Raw genomic sequence first — 17,719 nt, forward strand, 5'->3', positions numbered from 1 at the left:
GATGGAATACTATTGTGTATGAGAAATAGCATGGGGGATGGTTTCTGAATAACTTGGCAAAACATATGAATTTATGCAAAATGAAATGAGCAGAACCAGAATATTGTACATAGTAACAGTAATATTATAATGATGACAAATATGAAATACTTGACTACTTTGATCAATGCAATGATCCAAGACAATTCCAAAGGACTTATGATGAAAAGTGCTATCTACCTCCAGAGAGACCTTATAAATTCTGAGCACAGATTGACACATACTTTTTCCATTTCATGTTTCTTGCTTTTTATTGTTGTTGTAAAGTAGTTAATATGGAAGTGTTTTGTATGAAAAAAGGATGCCTTTTGTTTTTTTTTTATATCAATCAATATCACAACTATAACTTGCTATAACCAAAAACGCCTCTCCAATTAAGCTTCCAAAGAAAGATTAAGCAAAGACACTCAACAAAGTAAACAAACCTAAAAACTTCAATATTCTGCACCCATAGTGTCCTGACCCCAGAGCATGGAGGATGGGGGATATTTCATACTTTGTTCTTTGGAACTAAGATTAATCGTTGTAATGAAGAGGAAGTTGCCTGCACAATAGATATATCTGGAAGTCAGAAAGCACTAAATTCAAAAATGACCTCAGAAACTTATTTGCAGTGTGACCCTAAGAAAGTCCCTCTTTTTGCCTCAGTTTTCTCCTCTTCAAAATGGTGATAATATCACTTACCTCCCAAGGTTGTTGGGAGCTTAAAATTACATGATAATTGTAATGTGCTTAGCAGTGTCTGGCACAAAGTACCAAATTGTTAGCTCTTCTTATTGCATTATTAATATTTTTCTGATATTTCCCCCTAAGGGCACTTAATTTTGCTATTCATCCCATTTTAGCTGCTGATTAATGGCAATACTAGCACATAGTACCATCTTGGACAGAGTTATTAAAACTTTCACTGTATTTCCTTGCTTGAATATAAAGTGAGTTAGTCATTTTTAAACTGTCAGAACCATTATCAACAAATGAGCATAATAGAATATATTTATATTATGTAACATATATAGAGCAAAAATAAAGAAAAAATGGTCAATAGAGACTTGGAAATTTCATGTGGAGATAAGGTGTGGTGATAAATTCTGGTAAAGATTTATTACAAGTGAGAGAGGTTGTCACAGAATGAAATTTTAAAGGTGATAGTTACAGGATAACTGGATGGAATGATTACAATCACCTATAAATCTCAGGTCCGCTTCTATATTTGAAAGAATTATGGATCTCAAACTTGAAGGTTGGCTTCAATTCCCTTTTAGGATCTTCAGCAAGTAGTAGGATGGCTTTCTCTAATGTTCTTGGCTCAAGTCCTCCTTCCCATGTGGTCTCCCCATTGTTAACCATCAGGATACAACTCAGTTCCATTTAACCAATTAATGTCAATTAGCTCTTATTAAAAAGATTCTTAGTACAAAGATATAGAAGGAACATAAGTACAAATATTGCCTTTCTCCTATCACCTAGGAGAACATTATCCTTCATACTACCTTAGCCACTGAAGTCTGCTGGATCAAATACAAGTTTCTACATAGTCTTCACCCTACTGAGTTGTTTCAAATGCAGCTTGGCCAATGGCCAGACAAGTCCATTTCTCTGCTACTGTTAAGTGGATTGCTTGGGATTTTATTCTTCATAATCTGGTTTTTGCTGATTCCAAGCATGGATGCTAGTTCTCAGATTTCTGTTGTTTTATTCTCCTTACCTGTTGAAGCTCAGTCATATATTTCTCTAAAGCTTCTTCACCTGAAAGCAGAAAGAGAGCATACAAAAGACAGAAGCCACAGTAGGGCCGTGTGTTCTCAGCTTCATGCCACATATGAGAGGGCTTGAGGCCTCTTCCCTACCAAATGACCCACTGAAGCTTGTCTTCCTTTTTTTTTTTTGAACACCAGCCAAGAAGGCACAAACCCAGACACTCACTTTATATCTTTGTACCTCTTGAATGCTCCCCATTCCAGCTTTAGAGAAAATCAATAAGGCTTCTCTTTATCACAGAATCAGTGATATAAAAATCCATATAGGGATTGTATGAGATGAGCATTTTGAAAATCCTCATCAGTCCACATTATAATGAATAAGGGGTTTGGGGGCCTTTGGACACATGAAATTAAAACATAATTGTCTAAATGTTTTGATTGAAAAAATATTGAAACAGATTAAGAGAAATACATTAAAAGATAAGAAAATTAGAAAGGATAATAAATGTGAACAGGAGTCAAATGCAAAAACTCTTGAAAAAGAAGAGTTGGTTGAGTTTCATTCAAAAAAGAAATAATGCCCAGGGAAGAGGTATTATCAGAGTCAGAGAAGAATTGGAAAAGAAAGACTGTCACTATTTCCTAAGAGATCAAAAAACATAAGAGGCAATATCAAAGGTGATAAGATTATAGATTTAGAACTGGAAGGGAAGGGACAACAGTCAACCAGGCCAACCTTCTCATTTTACATAGAAGGAAACTTCTAAAGGCTAGAAGTTAAGTGATTTATTCATGGTCAGACTGATAGCAAATGGCAGTAGTAAGTGGCAGAGAGGCAGGATTTGAAGCCAAGTCTTCCTGATTCCATCTTCAGCAAGCTATTGACTAACAATACTTTACTGTCTCTGAGGCAAGCATTTATCCGTGTAACAGAAGATGGCTGGCAGGCTCCAAATGGAAGAGATTCCTTATAGATGGGGAGGTCTCCCAGATGATGTGTATAGGTAACACATTAATTATATCAAACCCTGTATTAATACAAATACTCCTAAAAAAATCCATGCTTATCAGTCTGGCCTAATTAATCAAATGGGAGGAAAAACAAGTGGATGAGCAATGTTATTATCTAGCCATTGTTTGAATAACCCATATCACTAGTCAGTTTTTAAGTATGGGTTTCTTGGACAGATACTAAAATGAATGATAAAATGGCTCAAATTGAACAGGAGAAAGAAAATCTCTGAGAAACTAGGTTTGTTGTTTCCCTCTATGATTTTTCTTTTTTTAAAAGAGATTTTGTGAGGCACTAGGTGGTTCAGTGGATTGAGAGCCAGGACTGTAAGTCCCCAATTCAAATCTGGCCTCAGAAATGTCCTAACTGAACCAAGACAGAAGGCAAGGGTTTAAAAATAGGTCTTTTACTGACATCATTTCTCCTCCATTTCCCCCTATATCCTTCCTCCTTCACCTCCCAGAAACTTATTCCTTAAAAAAGTTTTGTTTTTTTTTAATACAAAGAAAAAAGGCCAATAAAATGAACCAACATATTGGAAAAATCTGACACTATTTGCAATGTTCTGGATCTGTGGACATTGATCCTAGCAAAAGAATGAGTACATTCTCATCTCTCTTTTTAGGGGTCATACTTATTCATTACATATTATTTTCTTGGCTCTGCCATTCTTCACTTTAATCATTGTTTGATGTTTCTTACACATAGCAGAATTTTAGCCATTTTCCAAATGGTAAGTATCCTTGCTTCTAGTTTTTTGCTATTACAAAAAATGTTGCTCTATTTTGATATGTATACAGCCTTTCTTTTTTCAATCACCATTTTAGGGTATATGCCTAGCTGTGCAATCTCTGGGTTAAAGAGTATGGACATATTACTTTATTCCCATAATTCAAAATTGCTTTTAAGAATGGTTGTTCCAAATCATCACTCTACCAACAATGGATAACTGTCTACAACTCTTCCAAAGTGATCTATTCCTGTTTTCAGGGGGTCATTTCTGACAATTTTTTGTGACTGAAGCAAAACCTGTCAGTGTTTTTTTTATTTCTTATTAAGGGCATAGTGCATTTTTTCATATGACTAATAGTGAATAATTCTTTTTAGAGCTGTTTGTTCAAGTCTTTTAACCTCTTCATTTTGGGGGAATGGCTTTTGGTCTTATTTTGCCCTTTGTACTTGCCTTGAAACCTTGTTAAGAATTCATCTTTTACTGAGAGCTATGGAAATAATATGATCTGACTCTAATTTTCCCACAATATTGTTAAAGACCCCCATCTTCTCCTAGAAATAAAGGCCTACTTTTTAAAAAAATCTATATGCTTTTGGTAATGCTAAGTAACTATACATAATGGAATCCTAGAACCTATGAAAAATTGGCCAAAAAATCTTGTGTCAAGTGACAAAGAGATGTTTTCAGTAGGATATGTGCTCTTCAAAGGACTGTCTTTCATGTCATATTTCCACCTTCATCATTCTAATATGTATTTTGTTTCTCTAGGAGCATATTGAATTGAGATATATTACAAGAAAGTAGGACTGTCACATATCAAAGGTAGTATATAACAGCCCCTGTGCTCCATTGGTTCTCACTTGACATCAGAATAAGGGGTACTCGCAAAGGTAAAATTATTGAAGTAGTGGCACAATTTTACTTAGAATGGTTAGTCTACAAGGAATCATCTGGAAATACATCAGGATCATACACACACACACACAGGACTCTGAAGTTCAGAGGACAGTGATTTACCCACAGGCCCAAAGCAACAGAGCTGGAATTTTAACCCAGGTCCAGTAATTCTGCAGTCAATTCTTTTCCCACTATGCCATATTGCCTATTCTTTTATATTGTACAGAAACATATATTTTTGTTTATATTTTTGTAGGAAGAAAGTCCAGGATGGCATAAGGGTTTTTGTGAGATAAAAACTTTTTCTTTTGCTATCTAGGTCCCCTGAAATAGGCATTTATTAAGTATCTATAATGTACAGGTACTATGCTTAAACACTCTACAAATATTTTCTCATTTGGTCTTCACAATTTTATCCCCACTTTATAGCTGAATAAATTGTGGTAGACAGGGGTTAAATGACTTGCTCAGGATTGCTTAGCTAGTAATTGCAATAAGGTCATATTGGAACTCAGTTCTTCTAGACTCCAGGCCTGGGTTTCTACCCATTGAGTCACCTACCTGACTAGTAATCTACTATAAAAAAAAAACAACAGATCTGGTAAATAGGATGAAGAGAGGAAAACTAAGAATTACCAGGCCTCTAGAAGAATATAATAAGACAGGAAAATCTGAATATAATATTTTAAGAAATGTTCATGTAAAATTTTGTTCAAGTATTAGAATCAGGGTACAAAGTATAGGTTGCTGGATCTTTCAGGTGACAGTTATAGAGAACACTAATACTCCCCAGAAATGAGATGGCCATGACTAAATTTTAAAAAAAGATTTCAAGTGGTTAGGAAATCATACATTTCAGAACCCCAATCAGAACCATATAGGGCTATTCAATAACCACAGGAAAGAAAACACTATAGAAATAATAAACAAAGGAAAGTTATTTTCAACCAAAATTTTACATAGTTTGTAAAGCTGAACTCAATCTTGAAAGAGGCAAAAATAATTTTTAACAAAGATTACTAGAATTCTTGCTAAGAAAAAAAAAAGCCAGTCAGAGATTTGAAAGGGAAATGCAATAGACAAAAGAAACTTAAGGTAAACACATTTGAAGACCTTACACAATCTGATAATCAAATACTTCCCTCTAGGAAGTTGGGATAAGAGACTGCTATCTATTGTGGAAAGCAAAATTAAAGTTCTGGACTTTCTGCCACTAAGTTGGAACAAACAGCAGTTGGAGTGTTAGAGAGAAGATATTGACAAGACTGACAGTTGGTGAGGGAATGGGCAACTGGGAGTGGCAGTTGGTCTTGTGACTAGCACTACCTTCCTGGCCCCAGACTGGAAGGAGGTTCTCTCCCTGTCTCTGGATAGAGTTGGCTCTATTCCTGAATTTCCCAACTGTGTGCTCTACCTGGATCCCTGTGATTGTGTTCATTGGACAAAAAGACTTAAGGGAAGCAGTTTGGACTGTAAGGCTGGTCTTTAGGGGCATCAGCCCGAAGAGACAGGCCCAACCAGCTCTGAAGATCAGAACTTTCTTCCTCTTGCTGTGTACTGCTAAGACTTTGAAGAAAACTAGCACAGATTAGCATAGACAGGAATAACAGAAACCCTCCACCAGCCTGTGAGGCCTGGCCTCAGCTCAAAAGCTGAGACTCAAACCTCATCTAGGGAAATCCCTCTTCCCTGATACCTTCCCAAACCAAACTTGTTATTGAAGTTCATCTTTATTTGAATATCACAGTCAAATAAGAGGACTAACATTTCAGGGGATATAGAGGGAGTTGAATCTCAGGACACCCAGTCAACTATAAATGGTCCTTATTGGCCCCTGCTGGGCAACCTTGGTCTGGGGAGGCTTGTCCCTCAGGAGGGTATGTGCTTACCTGCTCTGGGGTATCTGCAACATCAATCTATAGACAAGATGTCCCCCCTCAGGCTATCATAAATGGTCCATTTCTCAAAAATAACCTTTCAGCAGGGGACATCTCTCTCCTTTTACCTCGCCAGCAGCCATATTCCCTCTCTCCTTTCAACTCCTCCACTCCCTGTTATAAAACCTTCAGTATCCCCTGTTAATCAATCCTATCTGTTTCCCCAATAAATATTAACAGTTTTTGGCAAAGCCAACTAGGAGTTCCAACCTATTTTGTCAAAAATTTATTCTTCCTCCCAAGAATTCACAAAAACAGAAGCAGTAATCCTGCCCTCAGGCAAGAAAGCAGTTAAAAGTTCATGGGAGATAAGTAGAACATCGATTTTATGTTTAAAAATACTATAGATGATTAAACATCATTACTGAATATATGTATATATACCAAGTGATATAACAAAGTGCTAAAAGTAAAAGTTAAATGAATTATAGGAACATCTAAATAAAAAGTAAACATTTATGGGAAAATTCAATGAGTCTTTTTCAGTTTTAGACAAAATGAATGACAATTTTAAAAAAACCAGAACGGTAGAAACCTGAACAGAATATTAGAAAAGACATAATGGACTTTTGGTGACTAATGAATTTCAAAGAGAACACCTTTTTTTCTTTTTTTTTTTAAGTGGTGAAAAGTATTGATCACCAATAAAAGAAATGAAGTCTTCAAGCCAAAAAGAAATAGGTTTATTGAGACAGGGTCAGTCTCACAATAAAGCCAGACTCTGGTCAAGACCAAAGACCCAGAGTTTTAGGAGATGGTCTCTTTTATGCCCAGAAGACTCATCACAATTTATATACTCAAGAGCAAGCATGCCTATGCTTGAGCAGAAAGGATTCTTACTAGTCAGCAAGAAAAATATTTTAAAAAATAGAAGTGATGTCTAAGATATAAGGGTGGGTTGGCTTGATACTAAACTCAAGGCCACCCTCCATTAGGAAATCATTAGGCATCAGTCATGTGATTAATGATAAAAAAAAATCAATCATGTGATTAATGCTCAGAGAAAAAGGTTACACGTTTAAGGCCATATTCACTGAATAAAATACTATTAAAATCTTAAGGGGTTTAATAATATTAACCTATGCTAAAATTGATTAACTATACTAGAATCAAAAGGTTGATTAAGTCTAGACTAATAAAAAATAATCATAAAATGGCATAAAATGGGGTAGAGTATTTCTTACTCATAGCAAAGCACAATAACTTAAAAAAAACCCCTATATCTTATGGTATAAGTAAATCCTAAATACGTGCACAGATATATCAATTACAGACCTAATTGCAATTAAAAAATGTAATTGATAAGGAAAATATGAACTAAAGGAAAACTTAAATGGAGACTAAATCTTCAAAGTAAATATAAGTGGATCAAAGAACAAATCAAAAAACAAATTGTAGAAAATAAAATTACATAAATGACATATACAAATATAAAATATATTAATATAAATATTATTCAATTATATTATACATTAAAATGTTTAAAATAAAATTAATTAAAACATAGTACAATATGCAAATTTCCCAGGATGTCATCATGGGAAGATTTCACTCAAAGAAAAAATTTTTAGGATTAGATGAATTTACAATGACATATTTGTAGATTAATTCCTGTGCAAAAGACTTTGTACAAAACATCCTTTATGTTGTATTATTAAAAAACACAAGGGGATATTGTTTCCTTAATATGATTTTTAAAAAAAACAATTATCTGTAAAGAACAAATAAGATTTTCATATGATTGGTATAAAACAGATCCAAGGACTGAAAGTTTATTGGTTCTGGGACATGGGTTCATATATTGTCTCTGAAACTATCTGAACTCTGTACTGTGGAAGGTACTTGACCAGGCAAATCACTTAATCTCATCTATTTCATCATCAGTAAAATAAGGGTGGGATGGAATATTAGACTATATGCTATTATGTTATACTATACTATATATATGTTAATATTATACATGTTGAGACTTTTCCCTAACTCTAGAGCTATGTCACAATTAGTCTTTAAAACATGCTTGTTAGATCCAAAATTTATAAATTTTTAATTTTTCAGCATTACACCAGAAGTGAGATGGTTTCATAGGAGAATCTGACACTTCCAAACCCTTCCAAAATGTTGACATCTAAATTATTAGGCTAATTTTAGCCACTGAATCTCTAAAAGTAGGCAACTTCACAGTGACAATGACCAGAAGTGCTAGCTCAGATCACTGGCCAAAAAAGTACCTAAGCATAGAGTCATCTAATGCCACTACCATGACACCCTAATTCATTCACTCATCATCTCTAATTTATTGAACATCTGCAACATGTGGGATACAAAAAAATACCACTCTTAAAGGGCTTTCAATTGAATTTACTGTAAAAAGAGAAATGAGAAACTAAAGTCAAGGAATATTCATTGATTTGAGTTCAACAGGATTAAATCTGCCTCCCACCTAGTCATTACTAATAATTTGCAAAGTTTGAATGATTATAGGACTTCTTAACTTGGCACACTTATTTAAGTGGAGAATATCATCTTTTGACAAAGAGAACACTTATTAAGCATTTACTATGTGCCAAGCATTGGATTAAAGACAACTAGAGATGGTTGAATTAAATGTATAGATATATTTGTAGGGAGCAGGGAAAGACCAAGTACATAAGGGGAGATGGAGAAATCAAGAGTGAAGATAATCTTCTGGAGGATACGGATGTTAATGCAAAGAAGTATTGGCCATGGAAGGAAAAGTCCACCGCTTTATTAGATAGAAGTGAAGAGAATATGGTGAAGGAAAATGTCTGAACAATGTGAGATGAGGGGAAAGGAAGACTTTGGCATATTTTGGGGGTGAGGGTTAAGGATTGAGGTTCCTGAGTTAGAAAGGTAGGAGTTGGTATAAGACTTAAAGAGGGTTAAAAAGATTTCAGACAACAGCTGTTATGATAGCAAATCAATTAGGAAGGCATAAAAACATTGTTTGGCTAGAGAGCCCAGTTGAGATTATGTAACATTGGGAGACTATGCTTGAGACAAGATCCAAAAGCTGAACCCTTAACAAGCTGCAGAGGCTTGATAGGGCAGAAGTCAGTATTTTTATATCATTTTAAAGTTTACAAAGCATTTTATATAGTCTCATCTGATCACACAGTCAATCATTAAGAGTTAGGGGAATGGGGAGGGAAAGACTAACTCAACTCACCATCTAACAGTTATTTTCAGTTATTCTTGTCAACCAAGTCAGTTCCCTCTAAACTCAGTACCCTAGGACAAAGTGTGAGTCATTTCATCCCAGTTACAACTCTAGGAACACATGACAGTAAAAGCAGATATGGACTTGTTCTTTAAATTTTCACGAGGTTTTTGTAAAAAAGGGAGTAGAATCAGTAATGGAGGATGCAAGTTCTTATGCTCCAAGTAATGATGGAGTTCATATAAAAGTGCTAGCATAAAAGATCAGCCTGAGGAAGAAGAAACACTCATGGTTTTGGATCCTCATTAACTAAAGGTCTTCCTGCAAAAGAGTGAATGATCCCTTGTTGAGAATGGGGTAGAAAGGATTCATTGTGGGCTAGACTAAATGGCCTCCAAGTTCACTTCCAAATCTTTGATCTTCTCATCAGTAAAAAAACGGATCTTTAAGGACCAAAATGCCTTGCCCTTCTTGTGTCTTGACTAGTCACATCTGTGCCAGATAAGCATAAAATCATCAGTGACATATTTGTCTTTTTAATGCCTTACACAGCTACATATATGTTGAAGACTAACAAATAACTTGACAATAGTAGTTAGGTGAATGGCAACCAGGTTAATATTTTCTCTTATTGAGTCTAGCAAATCCATTTTTTAAGGCTGTGGCAATACTCGATATAGTTTTGTTATTAATAAAATCATACGAAATTTTTTATTTGGGAACTGTAACAATCTTGGGAACTGTCCAATCTTCACTGCAACCCTTCTAGGGATTGATGGAATAAGATCTATCAACAGTTGAGGCTATTAAGATAAAAGGCCGAAATTATAGAGATACTGTGATTTAAATTATAATTATGAAGCTAATGTAAGGTAAGAGAATAAGTATGAAGACAGTCCTCCTTCCTTAAGCACTAGTTTGTGAAAAGTAAATTTAAACAGAACTGTTTAAATTTAAATTAAAGTTTGTGAATTTTAGCAACTTTAAAGTAGTTTTCTTTTGTAAAGGTCCCAATATCAGAAAATAAGGATGAAGTGAATTGATACATTTCTTATAGTTTTTAAAAATCTAGCATAGCCTCCCAAAATTACAATAAAAGTAAATATAAAATATTGCACAAAACTTAAGGTTTTTCACCAAACTCTCTATCCCAAACCTGGCTTGAGATTTACAATTCAGAGGAAGGAAAAAAAAAAGACCCCATCAAGACTACATGTTCTAATCTCATAACAGACTTGAACTGTATTAAGATATTCTTTTGAGCAATTAAAATTCATATCAAACCAAAGAAACCATCTATCCAGTGATCATCTAGGCTTCGGAGGTCATTGTTTTAATATCTTGTTTCTAATAAATGATCTTCAACCCAACTTTTAATTCACCAGACAATAGAAGAAGCAGCTCCACTGGTTACATACTATCCATGCTATTAACTTTCACTTTTCTATAAATATACAAGATTCAGTTAAAAAATATCCTGAGTGGAATTTTCACTTGAGAAAAAGAAGTTAATTCTTAAGCAACAAAATGGTGAAGAGCCACTAGAACTAAAAATTATACACAGTAAGCATCGTAATGTTTTATTCATAGCATTCTTTATACAGAATAAGCTTCACTGATATTTAATTCACTGCAGCATCCTGTTGGTGGTGAAGCACAAGATTACATTAATTAAAAACAAAGAAACAAAGCGCTTTTGACTTTTAAAAATTATATATATATATGTATATATATATTTATATCCAGTTGACAAATAGCATCACAATTATTACTGTATAAAAAAACTAAAATCACCATGGAAGCTAAGGCCTAGGTTCTTTTCCCAATTGTTTCCTTTTGTTTATAGTTTAGAGCTATTAGAAATTATATTCCAGTACCTCGAAAAGAAAAGCAAGTCCACATTATTTACATACAGGATGGAAAATAAAAGTTGCTTTTCACCTTAAATCAGACTGCTGTCATCTACAGTATTTACATTATAAATGTTCAAAACTACTAACAAATACCATTTAAACCAAAATCCACTGTACCTGGACTTTAATTTTTAAAGGAATTTTATTTCTATAAAGGAAATTAATTTATAAATTACATTGAAGGCATATAATTTGATTCCCAAATGGACAGATCTACTGAATGCATAAATCAGAGTAGCAAATATGCCTTTATTACATCTCTAATCTAGACATGGCTGTTTAAGCCCAACAGTTTAACAATTAGATATAGGAAGCATAAATGAAAATAATGGCAATTCATATATTCACTTAATTTATTAGTTAGCATTTCTTAAAATTTAATTGTTAACAGCCCATTGTGCCACTCCTTCCCCACAATTTGGATACTGAGAAAATCTATAAGATTGTTTAGTTCCTTCTTTTAAATTTTCTAAAGCCTCATACACATGTAATTATATGCTCCTTGCCTTCCAGCTGTGTTATAGGAAAGCAAATACTTAAAATACCTTTTCAATATGTAAAACATAAAACTAAGCTCTGGACAAAAACAATTCAAATAATTCAGTCAGATATTATTTTAAATAATTTTTTCAATTAGTGTTAGAGAAACCTGCTAATTGGGTCAACTGTAGGAGTATTCAGACAGACTCACTGTATTATGTCTATGATATAAAGAAAAAAATTAATATCAATTTTGAGGAGTTATATTATGTAATTAATGTGGGAAATGGTAAATGCTAGTTATAACATAACAAAAATGGTACTGTATACAGATGAAATTTAAATGATCAGAACTGACTATATATTATACTAGTATAGCAAAAAACAGAAATATTGTAAAGTGAGATTCACATCAGAGTAAGAAAGTTATACCAGACTGAATATGAAGATAATGGACAGTTGAAAATTTTTCCTTTCAGCCTACTTCCAAAAGAAATAGTCAGGCTTTTTTCCTGTACATAGTTTTGATGCTTTGTCTATACCATATATAGTAGAAAAATAAATTCTTTAGCAACCTAGAAACAGTTTATAAAACTCTTAAAGTTTAATTTTCTTTGCTAGACATGCCAATGTTAAACTGACAGCTATAAATTAAAGCTATAGACAACAGGTTTAAGTAATATAGAACAAGTTAAGAATACTACATTTACCGGACAGTTTTTTTAAATTATTGTACTTTCTCAATTCCTGTGTGCTTTGCAATAGGAATAATAGGGCTTTTGTTTTCTTAGAAAAGATAATAACTTGCAAGAATATAACACATAAGATAATTTATAATATACATGTACTTCAACAGCAGCCTGGTTCATGTCAACATCTTGATCCAGAATGATTAATCCAAGTTAAAATTAGAAGTACAATACCTAGGACATAACAGTTGGGAAAGGCAATTTTTATTTTAGGAAAAGGGAGCAAATCAAACTCATAAGAACCTTAAATCTCAAAATCATCTATTTACTATAATACATAGGACGATTTTAAAATCTCATTATGAGTGAAGACTACAACAATGACCAAATAATTTTTCTTTTACCACAAAAAACGTACCCTAGCAGCTGAAAAATCAAAATTTTTCCCTTCCAGACAAAAATGGCATAGTTTGTTCACTGAACTCTTGAGAAAAGCCCAACATAAAAGTTTACAGCCGCCTAATTCAGAAATTTTAACCATAATTTATCACTTTGTAAGTTGCATTATCACTAATAAAATGTTTAAAATGAAAAAAAAGCAGCAATGTTTTACAGCAAAACTGGTACCAACGTCAAAGAAAAAAGTATAAAAATGGTGCAAAAGTAATTTTGAAATTTTAGTACATCATACACAGAAAAGAATAAGAATACAAGTTTGTAATTTTATATATACACTCCAAAGAGGCAGTCAGTACCCAAAGTATTTATTGCTATATTAGCAATGATTTTTGTATATATTTAAAGGGACACATAAAAATAGATTTTAAAGAACAGATTAAATTCATGTCCTAGATTAAAACATTGTTTGGTTTAAAGAATTTTACTACAACAAAATTTTTATGCATATGTATGAAAAGTTATATAACCTTATATGAAAATGGCATGGGGTATTTGCTACACACTAAATGTATTCCCCAAGAGGGAAAAAAATTAAAATATCTAAAATATATTAGATTAAGTTTATAAGACCATCAATGATCTTTTGAACATGCATTTGTTTACAGAATTAACAGTATACAAAATGTTTATCTCATTAATGGAACATAAGGAAATAAGTAGATGACATCAGGTTTTTTTGCACAACATTCGAAATTCACTTTTGCCACAAGTATGTCCTTGGTATTGTGCTACAAAAAATGAGAACTATATTTAACCTACCCCATATCGAATTGTCCACAGGTTTACTCAGAAGATGGAAGGGGCAGGAGTGTAATATATTTTCAACAGTGCATTTTTTCATTCTTTCCAACACCATCCCAAGTATGGTATAAGTAACTTGACATGATAAAATAACTATAGTTGGGCTTTTAGTATCAACACAGAATGTTTGAATGTAAAATAAGTTGCCCAAATAGCACATGAAATAACAACAACAAAAAAATAACAGCCATAAAGCAGGCTGAAAAGCACTGAATGTTTCATAAATGTGAGTTTTAAATCATTTAATTTCTATAGAAAAATTTTATTCACAATATATTGAGGCAGAAATTGCCAAAGGAATGATATAGTGATTGCAATAAGATTACATGCAGCAGCAGTAGCTTTGTACTTTATAGTTACTTTTGCTTAAAAAAATTAAACCTCTCCAGTCATGCTTATCACATGGTCTTGATCTGCAGTGGGAATGAACAAGGAATATGAGACAGTTCTAAGAGAAAGACGTTCCCTCAGTCTGAACATGATTTGTCAGAAATATGAAATACACTATTGTACCCTGAAACATGCATGTCTAGCTTTGCTATTTTTTTTTTGTCCAATGCCAGGCTGCCTGTAATCATCTCCTATTTATATAATACCAAGAGGATCTGCTTGTAACTGTGGTTGTATTAGCTGAGGTTGCAATGGTGGTGGTAACTGAAGTGGTACCATTGGCTCAACCAAATGTCCAGTATTTGAAAGTGGGGGCTGGGGCACCACAGAGTTAGCAGTTTCTACAATTTCTCCATTGTAAAAGAAGAACTGACACTGCTGAATGAAAGTTTCTACAACAGACTGATGGATTTTAGTGGTGGACAGAAACTCTCGATTTTCAAAATCAGGTCTCATTAGAGTTGGCCAGAAACAGATGGATAGGTTGTCTGCTGTCATGAGGTTGATTTTATTTTGCTGACTAACTCTGTGAAGAAAGAAAAAATATATACACATTTACATATGAATGAAAAACCAAGAATTTAAACCAAGAAATAACCTTAAAAATAATATAATCCAATTAGAACCCAAACTGCAAATTTAAAGCAACTCCTCTCTGAGGCTCTTTTCTAATAAAGACTGCCAGCACACAAACCTTTAAACCCTACAATGGAGAAATATATCATAGAATCAATATTAAGTATAATTGGTCCCAAAGCAGAAGAGTCGTAAGGATTAGGCAATTTGGATTAAGCGACTTGCCCAGGGTCACACAGGAATTATCTGATACAGATTTAAAGCCAGGAACTTGTTTCCAGGCCTGGTTCTTGATTCACTGAGCCACCTAGCTGCCCCAATTCCCATGGTTTTTATGGAGGTGGATTGTATCTCAAGAACAGTGCCTGGCCCCAAACAAAAAAACTTTAATTAAAAAAAAAAAAGAAGTTGCCAGGATAGGTTTCCTTTGTTCAGTGTTGTTCCTTGAGAAAAATAATGTATACATGGAAACAGTTTTTAAATTTTACTTTTATAAGAAGAATAACCTCAAAGTAAAGAGACAAATTGTAACTTATGTTGCTTCTTACACTGACACTGAAGAATACTGGAATTGAAGATCAAAATCTTTTGACTATTTTGAGTTCCCAATCATTACTACAACTAATGTCTTAGTTGTTATGTATAGCTAGTGAGCACTCTTCCCATAATAACTCTTTATGTTATCAACTTACAGTTAAGATGATAATATATACTTTTGGCATTTTTATGTCCTTTCCCCGACTCCAACATCAAAGCTAGCTTCACTGCACATTCTCTCTCTCATATGTGTTTGGGTGTATATATACACTTATAATCATAGGATCTTAAAATTATCTCAGTGATTATTTAACTCAGCCTCCTAATTATATGGATGAAGGTTACAAGACTCAAAATTTAAGTGCCTTGGTCCAAGGTCATGCAACTAATTAGTTTTAGAACTAGGTCTAGAACTCAAGCTTCTTAACTTTTTGTTTCTCACAAATTTAATCAGATCTTTCAGTTTTATCTGCAATTTATGAAATTCTGTCTCTCAGTATAGCACCAGAGCAACATCATGCCTTAAATACATTTGATTTTCAATTATTCATACTAAATCAAAAGAAGTCAGGACTTTTTCTCCTCATAAAGCTACTTTTAAAATCATGGCTTTCTTAGGTTGAAATTAGAATACTACATTTCCCACATGTATTCCAACAGTTCATTTGGGAATTTATTCAAAAATGTCTTGGGTAACAAAAAAGAAATAAGAACAAAACAAAAAATAACTTGCTAAAAAAATCCACTAATGGATAATCTAGGCTTCAACATGGGAAAAAAAGTATGTATAATACTTGTGTCTACTTTTAAAAAAGACAAAAGTAGAGGCAGTATAGAGCAAAAGAAAGCATGAGGGCACAAGGTTCTAACAGTAAATATTACAGGGCAAATTACAAACTCTCTGGGTCTTAGTCTGTTTATCTGTAAATGAAGGTATTTCTCTACGCTTCTTTCCACTTCTAAAATTATATGATCTGATAAAACAAAATCAAGCAGTACTAGAATTTGTTATTTTATAATTAAAATCAAAGTAAAACTTTATCTATTTTGTAGTACATGCCAACTAAAATTAGCTTTTGTATCTATTTATCATTATGGCCACTAATATTCCAACATTATTATATGCATTATATGTACCATTAAAATTACTGAGATGTACAAACAATATACCTGTTTAGATGTGTTATTACATATCTGAATACATCATAGTTAACAGGATGGAATTTCTTCAAAATCTCTTTCAATGCATTAAGTCGTTCTGTCTTATCCAGGATTTCTGTAAAAATAAAGTAATTGTATTTTGGGAGAAAAAAATATAAAATGTGTCTTTTAAAGCCCTTGATAATACTAATATAACTACTGTAAAATTCAGCTAATTTAGTGATTACATCATGTAATTATTACATAATATAGTGTCTCTTGTAATACAAAAGGTAATGAAATGATTTTAAAATAAAGAAAATTAAGTCCCATACGATATCCTAAAAAATAATTACAACAGAATTTACTGGGTACCAGAAACAATTTTCAACATTCCTAAAGTTACTACCAAAGTTTAAAACCCTCCTACAGGATAAACTGGACACTACCACCATTATCTCAAACACATGGATAATACTGTCAAAAGTGTCAAGCTATAAACAGATATAATATGTCATAAAACTATATATAATAATTTATTTTGTTCAGTCAAATTATTATTGATGTTTTTATGTGCTTATTTTTCACTATTTTAATGGACCCATAATCTCATAAGTAGATACTCCTTTCATTGGTGGGAGCTGCAATATACTCACACTTTTTCATCCTGTGTGATTCTTGTCCATGTTACCTCAATAAGTGATTAAGATCATGGAAGTGTTCCTTATATTTTAGTTGTCAGTACTCTCATTGATGTCTCCCTCCTCAAATCATCTTATATTTACTTATCTAATTTCAGGCTGTACCCTTTCTCCAACCTGCAAGAAGAATGTAACCTTCTTGAGGGCAGGGACTATTCTTCATTTTTGTTTCTGTATCCCCAGAGTCCTACAAGTAAGTAGACACTTACACGCTCACTGAAATGAATTGAAGGCAACGAGCCAGACGCCTTTTAGGTCTTTTAAGATTCCATGGAAGCTAATACAATGCTCAGGCCTGTTCATTTATTTTTATATTCTAGCCCTAGGTAAATGACAACTTCATTTTCCAGGTGGAAAATTTTCCTGGTTATTAAACATATTTCTTATGCCCCCCCCCCTTAAAGCCTTATATATGCTGTAGTCTATTTACACTTGTGTACCTCTTCAGTGTGTTTGTTGTTATTGTTCAGTTGTGCCACCTCTTCATGACTCTATGGAACCTGGTGTTCTAATCACTGTACCACCTACCTAAGCTAC

At 33.3% G+C, this 17,719-nt stretch overlaps 1 protein-coding gene across 4 annotated transcripts in view; it reads right to left on the bottom strand.

Annotated features, from left to right (window-relative positions):
• Positions 1–11,044: 11,044 nt before the first annotated feature.
• Positions 11,045–17,719, bottom strand: part of ARHGAP5 (Rho GTPase activating protein 5) — a 102,918-nt gene continuing 96,243 nt past the window's right edge. For 3 of the 4 annotated variants that reach the window (XM_056810401.1, XM_056810402.1, XM_007472516.3), the window contains exons 6-7: positions 16,512–16,617; positions 11,045–14,754 (exon numbers count right to left, since the gene is read on the bottom strand). In XM_056810401.1, coding sequence (XP_056666379.1) covers positions 14,424–14,754; positions 16,512–16,617 — 437 coding nt within the window. In that variant the 3' untranslated portion in view covers positions 11,045–14,423. Of the gene's footprint in view, positions 14,755–16,511; positions 16,618–17,719 lie in introns of those variants that run through there. The other variant, XR_008914912.1, reaches the window with a different exon arrangement.

This window comes from Monodelphis domestica, chromosome 1, assembly GCF_027887165.1.
Source record: "Monodelphis domestica isolate mMonDom1 chromosome 1, mMonDom1.pri, whole genome shotgun sequence".
NCBI lineage: Eukaryota > Metazoa > Chordata > Mammalia > Didelphimorphia > Didelphidae > Monodelphis > Monodelphis domestica.